General features: G+C 38.6%; 1 protein-coding gene across 4 annotated transcripts in view; it reads right to left on the bottom strand.

The window, feature by feature from the left end:
• The window catches only part of EDC3 (enhancer of mRNA decapping 3), a 70,488-nt gene that overhangs the window by 44,190 nt on the left and 151 nt on the right, over positions 1-26,147 (bottom strand). For 2 of the 4 annotated variants that reach the window (XM_076004551.1, XM_076004549.1), the window contains exons 2-4: positions 15,403-15,475; positions 5,566-5,763; positions 2,108-2,427 (exon numbers count right to left, since the gene is read on the bottom strand). In XM_076004551.1, the coding sequence (XP_075860666.1) occupies positions 2,108-2,427; positions 5,566-5,729 (484 nt within the window). In that variant the 5' untranslated portion in view covers positions 5,730-5,763; positions 15,403-15,475. Of the gene's footprint in view, positions 1-2,107; positions 2,428-5,565; positions 5,764-15,402; positions 15,476-23,455; positions 23,735-25,640; positions 26,142-26,147 lie in introns of those variants that run through there. The other 2 variants (XM_076004550.1, XM_076004548.1) reach the window with 2 other exon arrangements.

Raw genomic sequence — 26,147 nt, forward strand, 5'->3', positions numbered from 1 at the left:
TAAACAGGGGAGAAGAGATAACTTTCTGGTGCAGGAGAATTCTAAATAATTTATGTTGATGCTGTGCCCTCAAGGAGAAAGGGAACATAATTCCTCACTCCTTGGATATGAGCTGCACACAGTGACATCCTTCCAAACAGTACAGTATGTAAAGGAAGAAGAAACAGTCACTTTATTGAGGAAATATCTGATGCTACCTCAGCCAAGTGATCAAGGTCATAAACCATGGTGATGGGCCGCAGTGGCTCACACCTGTAATCCTAGCACTCTGGGAGGCTGAGGCGGGTGGATTGCTCAAGGTCAGAAGTTCGAAACCAGCCTGAGCAAGAGTGAGACCCCGTCTCTACTATAAATAGAAAGAAATTAATTGGCCAACTAAAAATATATAGAAAAAATTAGCCGGGCATGCTACAGTGAGACTATCTCAAAAAATAAAAAAATAAACCATGGTGATGGCACATACCTTTGATACAATGTGATAAAAATGATACTTTACCTCTGTGGTCTTCCTTTCAAAAACACATGACCCCAGTCTAATCATGAGAAAAATATCAGACAATACCAACTGAGGAGCATTCTATAAAATAACAGTACCCATCAAAATTATCTAGGTCATCAAAACCAAAGAAAGTCTGAGAAACTGTGGGAGCCAACCAGAGATGTGATACTAAATGTAACATGGTATGCTGGATGGACCCTAGAACAAGGACATCAGGTAAAGAGTATGGCAATCTGAATAAAATATGAACTTTATTTTATAACAACGTATCAATGTTGATTCACTAATTATAACAAACGTACCAGGACAACATAAGATGTTAATAATAGGTAAAAAAACATGCAAGACAAATAAAATATAAACTGATAATAAGGGTCATCTTCAAATGCACGCAAGATTATAAACTGCTTAAATATTTGCACTTCTAACAAGTTAACTTTTGGCAAAGAAAAATGACTTTTTTTAAAGAGAATAAAGCAAAACAGATAAGGTTAAAGTATAAACAGAAAGAGTCATTTTCTATATTCAAGCATTCTATCAGTTTTTCTAAGGACATAAAACAAGTAACAGCTGAATTTCAGTCTCAAGTTTTTAGTCACCAACAATTCTGATAGTGGCTTCTCATGCACTGATAAAAATGGCCTTGAAATAGTTTTTAAAGAAACCTTTAATTTCAATTATTTATTCACTTGAATCAGGCATTTGCAAACCTTAAAATGTTAGTGCCTGACACAGATGTTACACCACAAACTAGAATTCACAAGGCACACAAAAACCTCACTACAATGTCACCGGGACTACAGTTTGAGATGTAACAATGGCAGCAATCAGTATCTGGAATTTTTGTAATAAACTCCCTGAATGTGGGTTTTAGAGAGACCTAGCTCACTTTAAATGCTGCTTTTTAGAAGGTAATGCCATAGCATTACTCTAGCTGATAAGTTAATATGACTTAATGAATGCTCACTTAAAATTCCTAATATTCTGCCATTATCTGAATATAAAACCATCTAAGTAAAAATTTTTGTCAATAATCTGTCATTTAGAAGCAATTTTTTAAAAGAACATTTGTATTCATTTAAGGAACACAACAGAGCTATAACATTATTCTAGTGAATATGTTGTGCCAGTAGGCACAGTAAATACAGCAAATTTTAAATTGTTGGTCTGTCAGAAAATAAAAGATCACAAAGCCAGTGTCCTCCTCTCTAACTGAGGAGGAGAGTCAAATCATAAGGAAGAAAGTTACACAAGAATTCCCGGAACAGCCCAAATTCGGGTTCAACTCAGACATCACTACTATCATCAGTGACTGAATTTAAAACATCACTATTGGTCTCAACAAACTGTGCAGACTTTTCCTGAAAGATGTGAAGTGGTGGCGGAGGGCAGGAGGCTCATGTGCACCTCTAATAACTTATTTCCTTTCCCTTAACATCTTGAAGGACTAGCCCTAGAATAAGAGAACCATGCCATATTTTTGTGAAGCTCTGCCAGCATCCTTTTTTATTAGAGTAATAAAGGAACTGTTTAAAGAACAGTAGTAGATAAGAGCTTACAGCCCCGAAAAATGAGCTTAAGAAGAAATATCAACTGGACCCTACTTACAGGAGTTGTGCCGACGGCGGAAACCTTTGGACTGACCCAAGGATTCCACATGTCTGTCCACATAGCTCTTTGAGCACTGTTGTTGCTGGGGGGAAATGGCAACATCTTGATTCTTCACATCTGTCCTCTTAGGAATGTTCTGAGGGGCACTGCTGGAAGAGGCTGGCTTCTTCACCAACTTGCCCGTGCCGTTCTGATTGATACCCATTTGGTATCCAACACCAGAGGGGCCTAATTCTGTCTGATGAAGGTCTCCAAAATGTTGGTTGTCTCCAGGACCTGGTATCTCCAGAATTTTTAATTCTGTAATGTCACCTGCCCTGAAATACACAAATGAGTCCAAGTCTCAAAATTATAATAGTGATAGAAACAACCAAATGGGATCAATAGCAAACAGCTACTCCTTTGCAGGACTGCATTTCATGAGAGGCAAAAACTAGGAAAGGCAGCTGTGCACTTAAAGACAAGGCTAGGCCACCAATATCCAATTGACCAATACCTTTAAAAAGAGACTATTGTTAACAACAAAACAAAAGATATCTTGAATTTAAGATAGATTGTGGGATATATTGCCATCTTAGATTTCTAGAACATTTAATGGCTTTTTTTTCACTTTTTCACTCATCCATTCAATAGGCAAACATATAATACTTACTTACTATATAGTAAGCCCTATGCTAGGATAGGGAATACAGAAATGAAAACCAACATGTACCCACAAAGAATTCAGTCTGGTGAGTGGAAAAGTACACAATCAACTAAAAGAGTTAAATGCTATGACAGAGGTATACACAAGGGATCAGAAAGAACAAAACAAAATATTTAAGTTAGTTTGGTGGAGGTGGATACAATACTTAAGCTAAGTCTGGCCAGGGGTAGGGGGCTAAGAGTCGGCCAAGCGGAGAAGAATAGGGAGAAAGGCATCTCAGGCAGAGGTTCAGATTGAGAAAATGTGGAAAATGTGGCCCATGTGAGGAATTGCAGATGTTACAATGTTACTAAAGGAAAGGATGCTTGTGGAGGGCCATCAGAAAGTAAGACTGCAGATGATGCTATCTTGGCCTCAGCCTGTCTGCATGTAGACATTAAAATTTTAAAAAATAACAAAAAAAGAAAGTAAGGCTACAGAGGTAACTAGGAGCCAGATCGTGAGCACAATGGATTTTTCTGGTGGCTGTAAGAAAAGTGGAGAAACCAGAGGCAGGGTTACCAGTTAAGAGACCAAGCAAGAAATAAGAGGGGCTGACTGGGCAAGTAACAACAAAAAGGAAGAAGGGAGAATGGACCAAAAGATATTTAGAATCCATAGGATTTGGTGACTAACTGAATAGGAGGATTAAAGAAAAAGAAGAGTTTATTATGATTCCTAAGTTTCTAATTTAGGGGGAAAGGTGTATTAGTCATCAATAATTGGTAGACCTTTGCAGAAAGAAATCTGCAGATACACATAATAAGATCAGCTCCAAAAATTTTGAATTTAAGATATCTTGTGGGCAGCTGGGTGCAGTGGCTCACACCTGTAATCCCAGCACTTTGGGAGGCCATGGCAGGAGGATCACTTGAGGCTAAGCACTGAAGACCAACCTGGGCAACATAGCAAGACTCTTGTCTCCACAAAAAAAATTTTTTTAATTAGCCAGGCATGGTGGCACATGCCCATAGGCACAGGAGGCTGAGGTGGGAGGATCCCTTGAGCCCAGGTACTTGAGGCTACAGTGAGTTATAATCAAACTCTTGTATTCGAGCCTGGGAAACAGAGTGAGATCCTGTGTCTTAAAAAAAAAAAAAAAAAAAAAGATATCCTGTGGGGTATCCAACTGGAAATGACCAGTAGATAACTAAAATGACTGGAGCTCAGACAATGGGTCTAAATTAAAGATAAAAATTTTAGGTATCATTAATGTGTAAGATGGTACATATGAGATTGTCTAGAGAATACAAACTAAGAACCCTAATTCAATCTTAACAGGTGAGTAGGAAAAAAAAAAAAAAAAGAATGGAGAAATATGTGGAATATATGCAAAGAAAACCCAAAGAGGTAACAGAGAAACTAAGAGTACTAAGAGAAGAGAGTACTTTAAGAGTCAGGAAGCATTCAAGTAAGATTAGAATTGAGACACTGACATTGAATTTGGGAACAAGGTCATCTGTAACCCTGATAAGAGCTAATTCAGCAAGATGATAAAGTTAGAAAAAGATAAAAAAGATAATGGTGGGGTAAAAAGGGACTAGAGAATGAAGCTACAAAAGGGAGTGAAGGCAGACTATTTTGTTCTGAAAAGCACTGTAGGTGTAAAGGGAAGAGAAACGAAAGGGCAATACTTAGTGGCAAATGCAAGGTCGAGTGGAGAGGGTTATTTTTAACATGTGGGAGGCCTGGGAATGTTAAAATGCAAAGAGAAAAGCAGTATAAAGATTGAAACTGCAAACACAAAAGAGATGAAGTAAGGTCTGAAAGGAAGTACAAAAGGATAACACCTAAAGCCTACGCCATAAGGTTAGTCTTGAACACAAGAGATCCTTCTTTTCTTTTTCTTTTTTTTTTTTTTTTGAGACAGAGTCTCACTCTGTTGCCTGGGCTATAGTGCCATGGTGTCAGTCTAGCTCACAGCAACCTCAAACTACTGGGCTCAAGTGATCCTCTTGCCTCAGCCTCCTGGGTTGCTAGGACTACAGGCACGCGCCACCATGCCCAGCTAATTTTTTCTATTTTTGGTAGAGACGAGGTCTCGAGCTCCTGAGCTCAAATGATGATACTTCTTTTCTTGAGACTGTAGAGTAGGTAAGCAGTAAGAATGAATGGGTATACCCACAAAAAAGGTCCTGTGTGGGTATGTATAAGAACTGAATTGCTCCAAAAATCAAGGAAGCTCTTACTTGACAGCCTTTTTTTTTTTTTTTTTTTGGTAGCTAAGAATGGAAGGCTATCTGCCAATCTCATGAAAAGAGCGGTATGCAGACACAAGTGAACTTGAGATCTGTTGGCAAATACTAAGAAAAAAACTTTCCTATAACTAAGGACTTTAGCTACTGGCTACAATGTGTTTCTGGGGATAAATCATAATACAAATCTAAAAAGAGAGACATATTTATGCAGGGGAAAAAATTAATAAGGAACTTAGATGTGAGAAAGCACAAATAAAACTGAGGAAGAAAATCTAAAACCACTAAACAAAGGTTATTCTGATTTGACCTACTTAAATAATATAATATTGCATGCAAGACAGAGATAAGAAAAAAGTTTCCCAGATCTTAATCTCTGGCTGAAAGCTAATTACAACACAAAGTCTCTGCTGAGAACAGTAGCTGGACAGTTAAGGCCTAAGACTGCAAAACCTCACACCTGGCAAGACTCTACTCAAAAGCAGCCCGATGAAAGAGAATACTGGCAATCAGACCTCCAATCAAGCTCCACAGACCACCAGGATGGATTTGGAAGAATGAGTCAGGACACTCACCTGAAGGTGACTTCTGGAACAAGACACTTCACTCCATTGTGGAAAGGCCGGGTGAGAGAAATGGTCTGGCTGACCTGATCTACTGCTGACACTCTTCCCTGATAGACACCCAAGCTTTCTCCACAGTTGATGGACACAATACTGCCGAGCCAATCTGTAGCCATATTTCAGAAGTGAGACCACCGTGAAGATAGGTACCTTGAGGAATGGACAAATCTTTAATTAAATTCAGCAAATATTATGTCATGCTCTGTACCAAGTGTTGGTTAACAAGACATATTCTGCTACATCTTTACCTGAGGTACTAAACTACAAAAAGAAGTCAAACTAAAACTTTTTCAGTAAGAGTTTGAATACTAATGAATAAACAACTTTATTAATACATATAAAGATTTGGTAATTGTTTTAAAACACATGCACTGGATAAAGATAATATTTACCAGACATCAAATCACACAAACTATAACTCATTTATATTGTATGTTAATAAATCTGCCATCAAAATGCTTTCATAGAGTATATATTGGTAAGAAATAATATATATTACCAAAAAATACTGGTAATACCAGAGTAGCTCATACCAGACTCTTTTGCTGATGATAATGATAAATTCTGGACAATTTTTTTTTAACAAAGCCAACTGAAGGCACCACAGAACACCACATCTAACAACTACAGAATATACATTCAAGTCCACATGGAATGTTCACCAACATATACTTGGTCTTAAAGAAGTATGAATAAATTTCAAAGGACTAAAATCACAGAGTCAATTCTCTGCCCAAAATAGAATTAAATTTGAAATTGATATTAGATATTTATAATATTCTTAGATATTTGGAAATTAAGCAAGACATTCCCAAATAACTTATCAGTAAAAGAAGAAATCAGAAGGGAAGTTGGAAAATAGTTCAAACTCAATGACAACATGAAAACACAACATATCAATATTTGTAGTAGCATAGGCTTAATACAGTATGCAAAGGGGAAATTTATAGGTTTAAAAGTTCATATTAGAAAAGAAAGGTTTAAAACCAATACTCGAAGCTTCCATCTTAAGAATTAGTAGGGAAAAAAAGGAGCAAATTAATCTGAAGTTAACAGAAACGAAATCAAGCAGAAATCAATAAAATAAACAAGAAAAATACAACAAAAATTAGCTTTGAAAATATTAACAAAGTTGATAAACCCCTCACTAGACTGATCAAGAAAAAAAAGATAGGGTGACTTCTGGGGCTCCCCTCTCTTGGGGCCCCAGAACCTTGTCCATGAATAAGAATAATATTAAAAAAAAGATGAAACACATATTACCAATATCAAGAATGAACAAGTAAACATCACAGACATTAAAAAGATAATTTTTTTTTTTTTTTTTTGAGACAGAGTCTCACTTTGTTGCCTGGGCTAGAGTGCCGTGTTGTCAGCCTAGCTCACAGCAACCTCAAACTCCTCCTCCCTCAGCCTCCCGAGTAGCAGGGACCACCACGCCCGACTAATTTTTTCTATATATTTTTAGTTGACCAATTAATTTATTTCTATTTTTTTTAGTAGAGATGGGGTCTCGCTCTTGCTCAGGCTGGTTTTGAACTCCTGACCTTGGACGATTCACCCACCTCGGCCTCTCAGAGTGCTAGGATTATAGGCGTGAGCCACCGCACCCAATCTAAAAAGATAATTTTATGCCAGTAAATTTGACAACTTAGGTAAAATGAGGAAATTCCTTGAAAGACAAAATTTACAAAACTCATACAAGAAATAGAAAATCTGAATAGCTTTATATCTATTTTAAAAACTGAATTTGTCAACATGAGACAAGCCACAGATCAAAAGGAAATATTTGCTAAAGACATATCTGATTAATGACTGTTATCCAAAATATACCAAGAAGTCTTAAAACTCATCAATAAGAAAATAACCTGCTTAAAAAATGGGCAACAGACACTTCACCATGCAGAAAGGAAGCATTTGAAAAGATGCTCCACATCATATCTCATTAGGGAAATGCAAATTAAAACAATGAGATGCAATTACACACCTATTAGAATGGCCAAAATCCAAAACACTGACACGACCAAAGGACACAGAACAACAGGAACCCCCCATTCACTGCTGGTGGAAATGCAAAATGGCCCAGCTACTCTGAAAGACAGTTTGGCAGTTTCTTACAAAACTAAACATACTACATGATCCAGCAATCACACTCTTTGATATTCTCCCAAATAAACTGAAAACTTAAGTCTACACAAAAATCTGCATACAAATGTTTATAGCAGCTTATTCATGACTGCCAAAACTTCGAAGCAACTGAGATGTCCTTCAGTAGGTGGATGGATAAATTGTGCTACATCTAGACAATGGAATGCTATTCAGCCCTGAAAAGAGCTATCAAGCCATGAAAAGACATGGAGAAACGTTAAATGTATAATTACTAAGTGAAACAAACCAATCTGAAAAGGTTTGATACTGTATGATTCCAACTATATGACATTCTGGAAAAGGTAAAACTATGAAGACGGTAAAAGGAGTCAGCGGTTGGGGGAAGGGACGGATGAACAGGAAAAACACAGGATTTCAGGGCAGTGAAACTATTCTGTACGATACTATTAATACAATGGTGTATACATGTCACTTCAAAACCTACAGAATGTACAAATACCAAGAGTGAACCCTGATGTAAACTATGGACTCTGGGTGATATGACGTGTCAACATAGGTTCATCACTTATAACAACGTACCAGTCTGGTGTGGGATGTTAAGAATGGAGGAGCCCTGTAGAAACACGTATTTTAAGGGGCTGTGGGGGGAGATATATAGAAATTTTCTGTACTTTCTGTTCAATTTTCTTTTCTTTTCTTTTTTTTTTTTTTGAGACAGAGTCTTGCTTTGTCACCCGGGTAGAGTGCAGTGGCATTATCGTAGCTCACTGCAGCCTCGAACTCCTGGGCTCAAGTGATCCTCCTGCCTCAGCCTCCTGAGTAGCTGGGAATATAGGCATGCACCATGACACCCGGTTAATTTTTCTATTTTTAGTACAGATGGGGTCTTGCTCTTGCTCAGGCTGGTCTTGGATTCCTGGGCTCAAGCAATCCTCCCACCTTGGCCTCCCAGAGTGCTAGGATTACAGAAGTGAACCACCACACCCAGCCTCAATTTTAACCTGAATGTAAAACTGCTCTAGGAAACAAGGCCTATTTAGAAGAAAAACATGTTGATCACATAGCTTAACACCTTCCAACAAAGAAAACTTCAGGCCCAGATGGCTTTACTAATTAATTTTATAAAACATTTTAGGCAGAAATAATGACAATTTTATAAAAACTTTTAGAAAAGAGTATCCACTATATCCAGGCTGGAATCGTGTAGATGCTGACAGCCAATTTGACACTTGATCTGTGAGGCAAGGTCCTTTTTGTATTTAAACTTAACTTCTATCCTTGAATCATGGCTGGATGTTTCTTGCACTCTATTCTTGAAAATTCTCTTGGCTTTGATTCCTTGACATACTCAACGATTTCGTCACTTCTACTTCCTGTTCTTGGTCCCCCATAAAGACATGGGGCAAAGAAGGCTGGGAACAGTCAACACACATACTATGTAGGTTATAATTTATTATGTGGATTATAATTGATAACTTATTAGATTTTGTTTTCACCCAAATACTTTAATAATGCTTCAAGTACAACCAAAAAACATTTCTCAATTTTCATAGGGATAGAGGCCTTACCCAAGCAGATTAAAAGGATTCAGTACTCATCCTTGAGGAAGGGGCAGCTAAAATCTTGATGTAGATTAGCCCAAACAAAAATAATCAGACATATATTAAGAATAAGACGGAATATGAATAGGAATTTCATTTCACGTAAGTTAATTTTAAGAAGAACATGGCTATTTCTTTTCTTTACTTTTTTGAGACAGAGTCTCACTCTGTTGCCCTGGCTAGAGTGTCATGGTGTCAGTCTAGCTCACAGCAACCTCAAACTCCTAGGCTCAATTGATCCTCCTGCCTCATCCTTCTCCCAAGTAGCTGGAACTATAGGCAGCCACCACCGCACCTGGATGATTTTTTTCCTATTTTTGTAGAAACCGTGTCTCATGTTGCTCATGCTGATCTTGCACTTCTGTCCTCAAGCAATCCTCCCATCTTGGCCTCCCAAAGTGCTAGGATTATAGACATGAGCCACCGCACCTAGCCTGTTTGGTTTTTTTTAATTATATCAATGTAGACTGCTAGCAAGCATTATCTTCCCCCCAAATGTTATATTTAATAATGTTAGGCCAGGCATGGTGGCTCACGCCTATAATCCTAGCACTCTGGGAGGCCAAGGTGGGTAGATCATTTGAGCTCAGGAGTTCAAGACCAGCCTGAGCAAGAGTGAGACCCTGTCTCTACTAAAAATAGAAAGAAATTAATTGGCCAACTAAAAATATATGGAAAAAAATCAGCCGGGCATGGTGGCACATGCCTGTAGTACCAACTACTTAGGAGGCTGAGGCAGAAGGATTGCTTGAGCTCAGGAGTTTGAGGTTGCTGTAAGCTAGGCTAACGCCACGGCACTCTAGCCAGGACAAGTGTGAGACTCTGTCTCCAAAAAAAAAAAAAAAACAAAGTTAAATTTTTGTGGTTGTTTATTAAATGTTAAAAAGAGGGAAGAAAATAAACTTTCAGAAAATACAGGAGAATGAAATACTTCCAAACCTGTTCAACAAGGCCAGCACAACCCTAATGGGAGAGCCTCTCCACAAAGGAATTACAGGAAGAAAAAATAAACATCCTGCACAAATATAGACCTCAAACCCTCCACAAGATGTTAACAAATAAAACCAGCAATAAATTGTAAAAGTCTATATACATCACGATGATTTAGGTATTTACTCCTGGAATGCAAAGTTGGTTTGAGATTTTAAAAATCAATCAATTTTAAAATCATTTTATTTTAACAGAATAAATGAGAAAATTATATAATTTTTTCACATCAATAAATGTAGGAAAATTATCTTGATGACAAAACCTGACAAAGATAGTACATAAACAAAACCACAGAACAGTATTACTCATAAATATAGACATAAAATTCTTTATCAAAATATAACCCAACAGAATTCAATGATAAATAAAAAGAATTATACACTATGACCAGGTAGAACTGATTCCAAGGATGCAATGTTGGCTCAGCATTAGAAAGCTAATCAAGGTAATCTACCATATTAACAGGTTAAAGAAGAAAAAAACACATGATCATAATAACTGATGCAGAAAAGGTATCTGACAAAATTCAACACCCATTTATGACTTTAAAAAAAAGTCAGGTGGGGCAAAGTGGCTCATGCTTGTAATCCCAGTACTTTGAGAGCCTGAGGTTGGAGGACTGCTTGAGCCCAGGAGTTTGAGACCAGTCTGGGCAACAAAGCCAGATCTTGTCTCTACAAAAAACTTTTTAAAAAATTAGTTGGGCATGGTGATGCACACCTGTAGTCCTGGCTACTTGGGAGGCTGAGGCAGGAGGATCCCTTGAGCCCAGGAGTTTGAGACTGCAATGAACTATGATCATGCCATTGCACTCCAGCCTATCAGTGACCAAGCAAAACCTCATCTCTAAATAAAGAAAGAGACCAAACAACAACCAAAACACACACACACATAAATCTCAGAAAAATGGCAACACAGAAGAACTCTCTCAATTTGATAAAAAGCATCCAAAACACCCCTACAGTTAATATTATAATTAATGGTGAAAGACTAAATGCTTTCCCCCAAGATCAGGAACAAGGCAAGGATATCCACTCTCACCACTTTTATTCAACATAGCACTAGAAGTTCTGGCAATAAGGCAAGAAAAAGAAATAAAAGGCATGCATAAATTGGAAAGGAAAAAACAAAACTGTTCACATTTCGGATGCCATGACTGTCTATATAGAAAATCCCAAAGACCTACACAAAAAGTCTTAGAACTCAATACATCAGTTCAGCAAGATCACAGGATATATAAACGTACAAAAGTCAACGTTATTTCAAGATACTAGCAATGAACACATGGACACCAAAATTAAAAATATAAAACCATTTACAATTGCTCAAAAACAATGAAATACTAGGTGTCAGTCTAAAGAAATATGTACAGGGCCAGGCATGGTGGCTCATGCCTAGCTACACTGGAGGCTGAGGCAGAAGGATCCCTTAAGCCCCAGAGTATGAGGTTGCAATGACCTATGAAGATGCCACTGTCCTGTCGCCTGGGAAACAGAGCAAGACCCTGTCTTAAAATAAATTAATTTTAAAAATAAATAAATAAATAAATAAACATACATGTACAGGATTTGCATGCTGAAAACTATGCAATATTGAGGGGAAAAATCAAAATGCTAAAGAAGACATAACATATTTCATAGGTTAAAAGACTCAACATAGTATGTCAAGTCTCCCCAAACTGATATAAAGGATTAATGAAATTCCCATCAAAGTCCCAGCAGGATTTGTAGATATAGACAAGATTATTCTAAAATTTATAGGAAAGGCAAAGGAAGTAAAATAGCTAAATCAACTTTTACAAGAAAGTGGAGGCAATCAGTCTACTTGATTTCAAGACTTAATATATAGCTATGGTAATCAAGACTATATGGCATTGGTGATGAGATAGACATAAAAATCAATAAAATAGAGAACCCAGAAACAGATTCATACAGATAAGACCAACAGATTTTTGACAAAATGCAAAAACAATTCAATGGGGGCTATATAGCTTTTACAACAAATGGTGCTGGAGCAAATAGACATCCATCAGCAAAAAAATGAATCTCAACCTAAGTCTATCTTATACAAAAATTTACTCAAAATGGATCATGACTTTAAATGCAAAACATCAAACTCTAAAACTTTTAGAAAAAGCACAAGAGAAAAACCTTGAGGATCTAGGGCTAGGCAAAGAGTTCCTAGACTTGACAACAAAAGCACAACCTATAAAAAGAAACTGATTAGACTTCCCCAAAATTAAAAATGTTTATTCTCCAAAAGACTTGTTAAAAGGACAAAAAGGATACAGACTAGGAGAAAACATCTGCAAACCACATATCTGACAAAGAACTAATATCTAAAATACAGAATGAACTCTCAAAATTTAACAGAAAATGGACAAAAGACATGAAAAGATATTTCACCAAAAGGAATATGCAGATGGCAAATAAGCACATAAAAAGATGTTCAACATCATTAACAATTAGGGAAATGCAAATTGAAACCACAGTGAGATGTGACTACATACCTTTTAAAATGGTTAAAATAAAAAATAGTGACAACAAACTGCCAGCAAGGATGTGGGAAAACTGGATCAGTCATACATTGCTAGTGGGACTATTAAATGGTATAGTTATTCTGGAAAAAAATGTGGCAGTTTATAAAAAATCTATAAAAATGCAACTACTGTATGATCCAGCAATTGCACTCCTGGTCATTTATCCCACAGAAAGAAAGACCTAAATTCCCACAAAAACCTGTACACAGATGTTTTTATCAGGTTTACTCATAATAGCTGCAAGCTAGAAACAACCCAGATGATCTTCAATGGGTGAATAGTTAAACTTGTGGTACATCCATGCAACAGATAAAAAAGTGAAAAAAGCAAACTGCAAAAGGTTATATTCTGCATGATTCAATTTATGTAACATTCTTGAAATGACAAGCTATAGCAATGGAGAACGGATTAGCACCTCCAGGGGTTAAGGAAAGGGTAGGGACAGGAGACAAGCAGACATGGCTTTAAAGGACGACATGATGGATCCTTGTGGTAATGGAAATGTTCTGCATATTCACTACATCAGTGTCGATATCCTAATAGTGATACTGTATTATAGTTTTGCAAGATGTTACCAAAGAGGGAAACTAGGTAGGGTATAGGGAATCTCTCCATATTATTTCTTACAATTGCACGTGAATCTACAACTATCTCAAAATAAAAAGTTTAATTAAAAAAAATCAGTATCTTCCATGACATTAACAATATCAATGACAAAATCATGTATATCACATGAATAAATGCAGAAAGATAATTTGACAAAATTCAACACCCATTAATGATATTTAAAAAAGGTAGGGCCGGGCGCGGTGACTCACGCCTGTAATCCTAGCTCTCTGGGAGGCCGTGGCGGGCGGATCGTTTGAGCTCAGGAGTTCGAAATCAACCTGAGCAAGAGCGAGACCCCATCTATACTATAAATAGAAAGAAATTAATTGGCCAACTAATATATATATATATATATAAATTAACCGGGCGTGGTGGCACATGCCTGTAGTCCCAGCTACTCAGGAAGTTGAGGCAGGGGGATCGCTTGAGCCCAGGAGTTTGAGGTTGCTGTGAGCTAGGCTGACGCCACGGCACTCACTCTAGCCTGGGCAACAAAGCAAGACTCTTGTCTCAAAAAAAAAAAAGGTAGGTACCTCTGTGTATTCCCTGAAAGAGGAAAAAAAAAAAGAAATAAAAAAGGTGGGGGAGCTGGCATCTAGAAAACAACTACAGCTAACATTATACTTAATGGTAAAATGATGAATGCTTTTCCCCTAAGACTGAGGACAAGGCAAAGATATCTACTGTTACCACTTGTACTTCCATTCAACATTATACAGCAAGTCCTAACCAGTGCAATAAAACAAGAAAAAGAAATAAAAAGCATAAATATTGGAAAGGAAGAAATAAAACTGTCTTTATTTGCAATGACATGATTGTGCATGTATAATATCCTAAAGAACGCACACAATAAAAGTCCTAGAACTAATAAACGTTTAGCAAGGTCACAGGATATACACTCATGTAGAAAAACCAACCACATTCTATATAGTAGCAATAAATATCTTAAAATAAAATTTAAAAATACCATTTATAATAGTATTAAAAAACAAAATACTTAGGAATAAATACAATGAAAAAGTCACAGGCACTGTACAATGAAAACTATGAAAGACTGCTGAGAAAAATTAAAGATCTCAATAAATAGAAAGATGTATTATGTTTACAGATTGAAGAATTTAATATGGTCAATTCTCCCAAATTGATTTATGGGTCAAATACACATATCAATCGAAAATCCAGCTAGGCCAGGCATGGTGGCTCATGCCTGTAAGCCTAACTCTCTGGGAGGCCAATAAGGCTGATCGCTCAAGGTCAGGAGTTTGAAACCAGCCTGAGAAAAGAGTGAGACCCCGTCTCTACTAAAAACAGAAAGAAATTAATTGGCCAACTAAAAATATATAGAAAAAATTAGCCGGGCATGGTGGCGCATGCCTGTAATCCCAGCTACCCGGGAGGCTGAGGCAGTAGGATTGCTTGAGCCCAGGAGTTTGAGGTTGCTGTGAACTAGGCTGATGCCATGGCACTCACTCTAGCCTGAGCAACAAGAGTGAGACTCTGTCTCAAAAAAAAAAAAAACCACAAACTCCAGCTGGCCCTTTTTGGAGAAACTGAAAAACTGATTCCAAAATATATATGGAAATGCACAGTACTTATAATAGCCAATACAACTGTGAAAAAGAAAAACAAAGATTTTTTACACTATCATGTTTCAAAGAAATCAAGACACTTCCCTCCCACTATTTTCCACACACAATGGCCTTATTACTGTTCCTTAAACACATCAAGCTTGTTCCCCAAGAAATCTGCACCAGGTATTCCTAGAACACTCTTTCCCCAGCTCTATGGATGGCCTGTTCCATTTTGTCTTTCTGGTATCTGGTAAAAATATCAACACATCAGATAGGCCTTCCCTGGCTACCCATTCTAACGTGGCTACTCATTACTCTCTTATACCTCACTTTCTATTATGATCTCAAAATGGATCACCATATGAATTACCTTATTTGTTTGTATTGTGTCAACCCACTAGAATAGGGCAAAGGACTTTGTCTTGTTCAGCCAGTAAGAGTACCTAGAATAGAAGAAAAATTCAATTAAGTATTGATTCAATCAATGAATGAATTAGACACAACAGATATGACAGAAGTCAATTATGCAAGATTAGCCGGGAGCGGTGGCTCACGCCTGTAATTCTAGCACTCTGGGAGGCCGAGGCAGGCGGATTGCTTGAGGCAGGCAGATTGCAGGAGGTCAGGAGTTCGAAACCAGCCTGAGAAAGAGCAAGACCCCGTCTCTACAATAAATAGAAAGAAATTAATTGGCCACCTAATATATATAGAAAAAATTAGTCGGGCATGGTGGTGCATGCCTGTAGTCCCAGCGACTCAGGAGGCTGAGGCAGCAGGATTGCTTGAGCCCAGGAGTTTGAGGTTGCTGTGAGCTAGGCTGACACCATGGCACTCACTCTAGCCTGGGCAACAAAGTGAGACTCTGTCTCAAAAAAAAACGAAAAACAATTATGCAAGATCTAGAGAGCAATTCTGTAAAATTTGGATTCAGTCAAAAGGCCACACTTAAGGATCTAGAAGGCCACATGTGGCCTTAAGACTGCAGGTTCGCCACCCTGATAGAGTATCTAAATATTTATATCTAAATGTGTTGGCTCTTCTTGAAAATGGTTCTAAAAATACAGTATCTTTAAAGCATACTCTATGCCAAATCCTATACAAGATATAAAATCTAACATTTTCCTACTCACAGAAGGAAGTCGGGAAATAGCTAGCAGATAAATATAAACATAACAAACATGTTAAGCACAAAGTGAAACACTGGCTCAGTATTTTCTCACAGAAAAAAAAGAAAGCATTTCACACTGTTTTCAAATATTAATTTCAGGTATATACCTACATAAAATGTAGAGTCTAAAGGAAGAAAAAGGGGAAAAAAGCATATAAATAAGCACTCTCCTGATAAAAAGAGTATGTCCCATCAGATACAAAGCATGAAAGAGTCTAGCTCTAGGGATTAATCAAACTCTAGACAGTTCTCCAGTGATTTAACTAAGAAAGTATCACAAAACCATACTGATGGAACAGAAAATAAATAATGCATTAGCGGGCTCATTCATAAGGCCTTTTTAAATGTCTTATTATAAAAAATTTCAAACATATACAAATGTAGAGAGAAAAGCACAATGAACCCCCACATATCATCACTAAGTTGCAACAATTATCAACATATCTATAAGAATTTAAGAGATCAGATCAATTTCCAATGCAACACAATTTCAATAATGATGACAGTAAAAAGGCATAAAATATACATACTTTAGGTTTATATCTCCTTCCTAAGCAGTTTTGCCTACTTAATGTCACAAAAGTACAATTTTCCTTTTTTATCATTTATATTCCATCATAATTCTACTCTGATGCTTGTTTTAGATGCAGAGTAAAAAGCTATAATAACAGAATTTTGAAATACCAGAAATTAACCAGATATGAAAAGCCTTTTACTTCTCCATTCAACATATATCTTTAAGACACCCATGCTGTATCAAGTTTATATGATGTTAATAACTGAAGAGAATTTTTTTTTTCCTTGAGACCTTCCTCACTTTATTGCCTGGGCTAGAGAGCCATGGCATCAGCCTAGCTCACAGCAACCTCAAACTCCTGGGCTTAAGCAATCCTTCTGCCTCAACCTCCTGAGTAGCTGGGACTACAGGCATGAGCCACCATGCCCGGCTAATTTTTATTTATATATATATATATATATATATATATATATATATATATATATACACACACATTTTTTTTTTTTTTTTGAGACAGAGTCTCGCTTTGTTGCCTAGGCTAGAGTGAGTGCTGTGGCAGCAGCCTAGCTCACAGCAACCTCGAACTCCTGGGCTCAAGTGATCCTCCTACCTCAGCCTCCTGAGTAGCTGGGACTACAGGCATGTGCCACCATGCCTGGCTAATTTTTTCTATGTATATTAATTGGCCAATTAATTTCTTTCTATTTATAGTAGAGACTGGTCTCGCTCTTGCTCAGGCTGGTTTCGAACTCCTGACCTCGAGCAATCCGCCTGCCTCGGCCTCCCAGAGTGCTAGGATTACAGGTGTGAGCCTCCGCGCCCGGCCTATATATATATTTTTAGTTGTCCAGCTAATTTCTTTCTGTTTTTAGTAGAGATGGGGTTTCACTCTTGCTGAAGCTGGTCTCAAACTGAATAGAATTTTTTTTTTTTTTGAGACAGAGTTTCGCTCTGTTGCCTGGGCTAGAGTGCTGCGGTGTCAGCCTAGCTCACAGCAACCTCAGTCTTGGGCTCAAGCAAGCCTTCTGCCTCAGCCTCCCGAGTAGCTGGGACATAGTGGCACACGCCTGGCTAATTTTTTCTATGTAGTTTTAGTTGTCCAGCTATTCTTTCTATTTTTTGGTACAGATGGGGTCTGACTCTTGCTCAGGCTGGTCTCAAACTCCTTAGCTCAAACAATCCTCCCGCCTTGGCCTCCCAGAGTGCTAGGATTACAGATGTGAGCCACCACACCAGGCCTGAATAGAATTTTTAATAGTTTGAAAATGTGAATGATAGTTGACAAGTATGTATTTTCTATTTAATTCTCTATCAACAAAAACTTTTTAAAAATCACTAAAAGTGTAACAAACAGCCCTTCCATTTTATCAGAAACTTCTCTCTGTAAAACACATTAATGCATTGTTCAAAACTCATCAAAGAGGTTTATTCTATTTTTAAAATTCTGCTGGCCGGGGGTGGTTGCTCATGCCTGTAATCCTAGCTCTCTGGGAGGCCAAGCGCGTGGATCGCTCAAGGTCAGGAGTTCAAAACTAGCCTGAGCAAGAGTGAGACCCAGTCTCTACTAAAAATAGAAAGAAATTAATTGGCCAACTAAAAATATATAGGAAAAATTAGCTGGGCATGGTGGCACATGCCTATAGTCCCAGGTACCCGGAAGGCTGAGGCAGTAGGATTGCTTGGGCTCAGGAAGTTGAGGTTGCTGTGAACTAGGCTGATGCCACAGCACTCTAGCCCAGGCAACAGAGTGAGATTCTGTCTCAAAAAAAAAAAAAAAAAAATTCTGTTATTTACAGAATCTAAAAGAAGTAGAGTATCAATTGGCTTGCTAATCGGATGACTACACTAAGGGGCTTCATCAATTATAGGGCTAATATTGCCAAGTCAAAAGACCTATAGCTGAGGCAGGAGATACAAGACCTGCATTAGCTACCACAGGATGACATATCTAGTAAGTCTATATATTCTACGTATACAGCTCCATGAAATTTTACATATTAATTCACCCATGTGACCAGCATTTCCAATCAAGATACAGAATATTTCCAATACCCCAAAAGGCTGCAATGTATCCCCCAAAGATAGTCATTATTCTGACATTCATCATAAAAGATTAGTTTAGCTTGTATTTGAACATCCTATAAATGAAATCATAAAGGTTCTCGTTTAGAGTGTTCAGCTTCTTTTGCTCAAGAGTACATCCATGAGATTCATCCCCACTGCTGCAGGTATCAGAAGTTCATTCTTTCTCAGGGCTGCTATATTCTATTACATAAGTATGCCTCAAGGTAGTTATCCATTCGACTGTTGATACAGTTGAGTTATTTCCAGTTCTGGGCTATTATGAATAATTAAGATTCTTATACTCTATACAGTAAATGTTTGTGGTGGACAAGTGTACCCACTTCTGCTAGGCATATTACACAGGAAGTCACATTACATTTGGCTTTCTTAGGACTGCCATATAGTTCTCTTTTCTCCCCATGTTAAAATTTTTGAGGTAAAATATGCATATATAATTTTTAAGTGTACAAATCAGTGGTTGCCAAATAGTTTTTCAAAATGGTTGTACCATTTCACACTCCCACCTGCATTCAGACAACCCACCACATGCACATTCCTGTTGCTTCGAATCTTCATCACTTGGTATTGTCATTATCTTTAACTTGACTCATTCAGGTGGGGGTGCAATGGTTTTGATATTTTCTTACACATACTCTTGCTTCATATACTTTTGCTTCATATACTTTCTTACATATACTCTTGCTTCACTGATACTGTTTTCTCCTAATTATTCCATCATTTCTAAAGCACTGTAGTGACTGTTAAACTCAGAAACACTGTGAAGTATTATTTAGTCAATAACTTGCTATAAAGTCCACTTTCTCTTAGTTGTTTTCCTTCTGCTTCCATTTCTTAAGCATCTCCAAGTAAGGACACTTTGGTTCATTTATCATTTTGTCCTAATACCATTGTAATATCCTTCACCTCAATGCTTATATAAGTTATATACTTACATAAGTTTGGTGACAGGATTTGATGTGCATGTAGAAAAAAACATGTATATTTTCCTTGAAAAGCCTATTCATGATAGTGAATCCTTCAAACAATTTCATTTCCAAAAAGAACTAATTCTTTTGTATAGGATTCAACAGCGTTAACTAACAAGATGCTTCCAAAAAATGCAAATTTGGTGCAACTAGCTAGCCAACACTTATTTTGTCAATTTGCTATTAAAATCTATGTTAACAATCTGTTTGTGGAATCAGTAAGGGAGCCCCAGATGTCAAATCATCAGGACATTCCAGATTACTTTTAATTATGCGGCTATTTTGCTCAAATCTTGAACTATCAAGATTTCCAGACTACTGAATGCCAAACTAAGCACAGGACTTTACTGTATCATTTCTCTCATAAGAAGCCTTTAGATAACAAGGTCAGGTACCCCTAAATGGTCTTCCATCTATTACGAAACTGAGGCAGTTGTCCAAATGATACATAAATTACAAATAAACAACTTGCCAATTACAGAACTAGCTAATTCCATCTCATCTGCCACATTAGAACTCACAGCATTCAGATCCTACCAGGCCTTGGCCTGGATAATTATAATTAACAGCTGTGGATGAGTGAGTGGTTAGTTACAAATTTTCTGGAAAACTACGTATTTTTTCCACACACTAGTAAAGTATTTAATGAATCAAAATTATAGAAATAGGCCGGGCGCTGTGGCTCACGCCTGTAATCCTAGCTCTTGGGAGGCCGAGGCGGGCGGATTGCTCAAGGTCAGGAGTTCAAAACCAGCCTGAGCAAGAGCGAGACCCCGTCTCTACTATAAATAGAAAGAAATTAATTGGCCAACTGATATATATATATAAAATTAGCCGGGCATAGTGGTGCATGCCTGTAGTCCCAGCTACTCGGGAGGCTGAGGCAGAAGGATCACTCTAGCCCAGGAGTTTGAGGTTGCTGTGAGCTAGGCTGACGCCACGGCACTCACTCTAGCCTGGACAACAAAGCGAGACTCTGTCTCAAAAAAAAAAAAAAAAATTAAAAAAAAAAAATTCTAGAAATAGCAGAGACCTTAAAAGAAAACATCCAATATAATCCTAGTACTAAATCCATACCTTCTACAAAAGACAGCATGGTGGAAAGAAAATAAAATTCTGAGACATCACAGCCCCTGGTTCACATCTGTACTTCTGTCCTTACCAGCATTATGACCTGGGCAAATTACCTGATCTAAGTCTCAACTGCCTCATCTACAAAATGCGAATTATACCAATTATACCACTATCTCACAGAATCACCGTTAAGATTAAATTACATAATCTACATAGTGTCTACCATATAACAAATTTTAGTTCAAATATCTCCTTTTGGCAGAAAGAATACTGGTCACATAGGAGACTTAAATTATGGCCTTGGAAAATTATACCTTGAGGGGCACCTCCCTTCTCACCCAAACAAAACTACAAAAATGCATGAATTCCCTCTATAACATCTTAGAAACGCAGTCCTGCTCTTCAAACTGCAAAACACATATCCAGGGGATAAAGATATGCAAGCAAGGGAATCAACTTCCACACTACTCTTTCATAAATTTGATCTTAATTGGGCAATCAAAAAAATATTTAATCATAAGGCCGGGCGCGGTGGCTCACGCCTGTAATCCTTGTACTCTGGGAAGCCGAAGCGGGCGGATTGCTCAAGGTCAGGAGTTCGAAACCAGCCTGAGCAAGAGCAAGACCCTGTCTCTACTATAAATAGAAAGAAATTAATTGGCCAACTAATATATATAGAAAAAATTAGCCGGGCATGGTGGCGCATGCCTGTAGTCCCAGCTACTCGGGAGGCTGAGGCATAAGGACTGCTTGAGCCCAGGAGTTTGAGGTTGCTGTGAGCTAGGCTGATGCCATGACACTCTAGCCTGGAGAACAGAGAGAGACTCTGTCTCAAAAAAAAAAAAATTTATACACATAACTAAGTGGGGTTCATACCAGGAATGCAAGATTGGCTTAACATCTACAAATCAAGTAATGTAATATACTGTTATATATATTTTATAGTCTTTTAAAAAAAGGTTATTTGTATATTTTTAAACCATCAAATTGCTATTGTATTTAGATAATTTCTATTTTTTTTTTTTTTTTTGAGACAGAGTCTCACTTTGTTGTCCAGGCTAGAGTGAGTGCCGTGGCGTCAGCCTAGCTCACAGCAACCTCAAACTCCTGGGCTCGAGTGATCCTTCTGCCTCAGCCTCCCAAGTAGCTGGGACTACAGGCATGTGCCACTATGCCCGGCTAATTTTTTATATATATATCAGTTGGCCAATTAATTTCTTTCTGTTTATAGTAGAGACGGGGTCTCGCTCTTGCTCAGGCTGGTTTTGAACTCCTGACCTTGAGCAATCCGCCCGCCTCGGCCTCCCAAGAGCTAGGATTACAGGCGTGAGCCACAGCGCCCGGCCTATTTTTTTAAAGTCAATATTTGTAATACATGTCAGAAATTACACCTGAACTACTTGAAATTAAACATTTAAACTCATTAAATCTATGATGAAAAGTTTCAGATGTCAACTTAAACATTTATGAAATACATAAGATACACATAGTTCTCAGTCTTTTAGAACACTCGAGCAAAAAAAAATTTTTTTGGAGACAGAATCTTGCTCTGTTGCCCAGGCTAGAGTGTCACGGCATCAGCCTAGCTCACCGCAACCTCCAACTCCTGGGCTTAAGCAATCTCCTGCCTCAGCCTCCCCAGTAGCAGGGACTACAGGCTTGCACCACCACACCTGTCTAAATTTTATCTACTTCTGGTAGAGATGGGGTCTTGCTCTTGTTCAGGTTGGTCTTGAATTCCTGACCTCAAGCAATCCTCCCATCTCAGCCTCCCATAGTACTAGGATTATAGGTGTGAGCCACCATGCTTGGCCTCTCAAAAATGTTTTAAGGTCAATGACCTAGTCTATACCTGAACGCCTGAAATGACAAGGAGAAAAAGAATCATTCACACCAAACCAACTCCACTGTATCATCAGGCAGCCAATAAAACAAAACTTTTTAAAAATTAACAAATTCCAACTCCTTTAGACTTCTACCCATAAATTTACTCTCAGCACACTCAGACCTAAACCCAACATTCCAGGTGTGAGCCTAGCAATGCTAGGGTGAAGTGATGCAAACTTTCTCATTCCAGATTTTGTATTTTCCTAATACAATCTAATGCAGATCACATAAGTTTTTTTCACAGCCTAACCACACCACTGATTGAGACAGTGATTGAAAGTCCACATATTTTTATTGCAGGAATTCCTGCAAGGTCACATCTCCACTCTCATAACTGGTACAGTTGATTTTTCTTGGACCCAAGTGAAATTTCTCACTCTTATGTTTCTCCATTTTATTAAATAGTACTGGGCAAATCTTGAGACCTTTTAGCATTCTTGCAGTCATCAAAAAGATGACACTTTCTCTGTTCTCTTCATAAAGGCAATAAATTTGATAAGCACACCTTCTGGATACATTTCAAACATATACTGTGTACAAAGAAATTTCCAGCTCAGATCACCAGAATTCCAGCTGTAAGTAGTGTCCACAAATTAAATTTCTCCAGACAGACGCTCAAACTCATGATTCCATCTAATTCTATCACAATCTGGCACATTCCACCAACTCACTCACTAGGTTATCATAAAGGATTTAAAAAATGCCTTGCTAAAATTTTGACACTTACCACTATGGTTACTGTACGCCTCTGAGATACCAATTTGGATGTCCTGTAGTTTTGCCTGAATTTTTTTCTTTTTTGCAAGACAGGGTCTCTCATTCATTCCCCAGGCTAGAGTGCAATGGTGTCATGATTGCTCACTGCAACCTCAAATTCCTGCCTCAGCTTCCCAAGCAGCTGGAACAGACGCTTGAGCCACCATGCCCAGCTAATTTTTTTTTTTTTTTTGAGACTGAGTCTCACTCTGTTCCTCAGGCTAGAGTGCATCAGCCTAGCTCACAGCAACCTCAAACTCCTGGGCTCAAGCAATCCTTCCGCCTCAGCCTCCCAAATAGCTGGGACTACAGGCATGTGCCACCATGCCCGGCTAATATATATATATATATATTTTTTTTTTTAAGTTGTCCAGCTAATTTCTATTTTTTCAGTAGAGCTGGGGTCTCACTCTTGTTCAAGCTGGTTTTGAACTCCTGACCTTGAGCGATCCGCCCACCTCGGAGTGCTAGGATTACAGGCGTGAGCCAACATGCCCAGCCTAATTTTTCTATTTTTTGTAGAGACAGTCAGGATGGTCTCCAATTCCTGGTCTCAAACAATCCTACCAACTGACCCTCTCAGAGTGCTGGGATTACAGGTGTGAGCCACCGCACCGGGTTGTCTGTCTGAATTTAGAAAAACTACAGTAACCCTTTTTCTCTGGCTGATAAGACCAGAAAAATGACACATGTTCCATTTTGTATTAGTTACAGAATCTCAGGAATGGCAAAGATTTTTTTTTTTCTGGAGACAGAGTCTCGCTCTGTCAACCTGGGCCACAGTGTCAGGGTGTCATTATAGATCACTGCGACCTCAAACTCCTAGGCTCAAGCGATCTTCCTGCCTTAGCCTCCCAAGTAGCTGGAACTACAGGCATGTGTTATGATGCCTGGCTAATTTTTCTATTTTCAGTAGAGACAGGGTGTCCGCTCTTGCTCAGGCTGGTCTCCAACCCCTGACCTCAAGTGATCCTCCCGCCTCTGCCTTCCAGAGTGTTAAGATTAAAGGCGTGAGCCACTGGGCCTGGCCTGGCAAAGAATTTTTTTTTTTTTTTTTTTTGAGACAACTCTCTTGCCTGGGCTAGAGTGCCGTGGCATCAGCCTAGCTCACAGCAACCTCAAACTCCTGGGCTCAAGTGATCCTCCTTCCTCAGCCTTCCAAGTAGCTGGGACTACAGGCATGCACCACCATGCCAGGCTAATTTTTTCTATATATTTTTAGTTGACCAATTAATTTCTTTCTATTTTTGTTTCTTTTTTTTTTTTCTTTTTTTCTAGGCTACTGTGGTTAATCTTTCTATTTTTAATAGAGACAGGGTCTCGCTCTTGCTCAGGCTGGTTTTGAACTCGTGACCTTGAGCCATCCTCCTGCCTCTGCCTCCCACTAGGATTACAGGCGTGAGCCACTGTGCCCGGCCTGGCAAAGACCTTAAAACGTTTCTAGTCTAATATTTTTCAAACTATAGGTCCAGTTTAGTGAGTTTCAACCAACTTATTTTTTGCCTTTAATGAAATGGAAAAATGTCAGAGGGCATCATCTGTAAAGGATAAGCTGTGTGTGTGTGCATGTGTCTACACACAGTAGGCAGAGGCATATTGAGTCATGTTGTAAAATGTCAAAAACAATTTGAGACACTTTTCTAGTCCCACAGCCCTACAAAAACAAATGACAAGACTCCACCAAAAAATTCTTAGTAATCAAAAAATCACATTCTTTGCAACCACTTTCACTTCATACAGAGAAATGAATAGGATTTTGTGCTCAATACACCTAATATGCCATTCATTTTTAAAAAGATCAGAATGCATCTGAGGTTTCCAGTTAAATACTAAACTGCTTGGGGACAGTCATTTCTTTTTGTGTGGAAATAAAACCTCTATTTGACAGACAGCAGTCCGAAATCAATTTGGTCTGTAACTAGAGAAGAAAAACCATTCTGGGTTGCGAGTTCCTCATCTGTAACCACAGGAGAGGACTGTTAAGACTCCTCTTAGCTCTGCAATTAAGAGATTAATTGAAAATTAACTGATCCAGCCGACAAGAACTATGCCCCCCACACAGACACCGAAACAGTTCAACTATTCAACAAGTCAACTGTTGATAAATACATTCAATATAACACAAAGGGTACTGATAATAAGAACCACAGACTTACACCAAGGGCAGAAATAAATCAAGGGAGAAGTTCCTGGGATTCAGGAAAAGTGTGCCCTGATAGGTACCAATTTCTCAGGCATCCTCTTCTCCTACACCCCAATTCACTTCTGTCCTCAAGCTGTCAGTCATAGATGTGGCACTCGCGTTCTTCCCTGCCACCCTACCTCACTGTGGAAAAGGAAACTGAGGCATGAAGCAATGAGTGAGTGAACTGCAGCAGTCCCCAACACGGCTGGACTAAGAGCCCAGGCCGCTAATGCTCCTCACCCCACACAATCCGGACTAATTAGAATCCCGCTGTCCTCAGCCTCCCACCTCAAACCAAACTCCTGGCGGCACCACTACTACCTGGCCCCAGCGCACCCGAAGCAGCCCCAGCTCCAGCCCGCCTCTAAACAAGTGCACAAGGCCTGGAACTCCAGAGCCTAAAAGCAATGCCCGTTGCCAACCCCGGAAGCCCCCTCCCACGAGTGCGCACAAACGAGCCACCTCCCCTCGCTCCCAC

Source organism: Microcebus murinus, chromosome 6, assembly GCF_040939455.1.
Source record: "Microcebus murinus isolate Inina chromosome 6, M.murinus_Inina_mat1.0, whole genome shotgun sequence".
NCBI lineage: Eukaryota > Metazoa > Chordata > Mammalia > Primates > Cheirogaleidae > Microcebus > Microcebus murinus.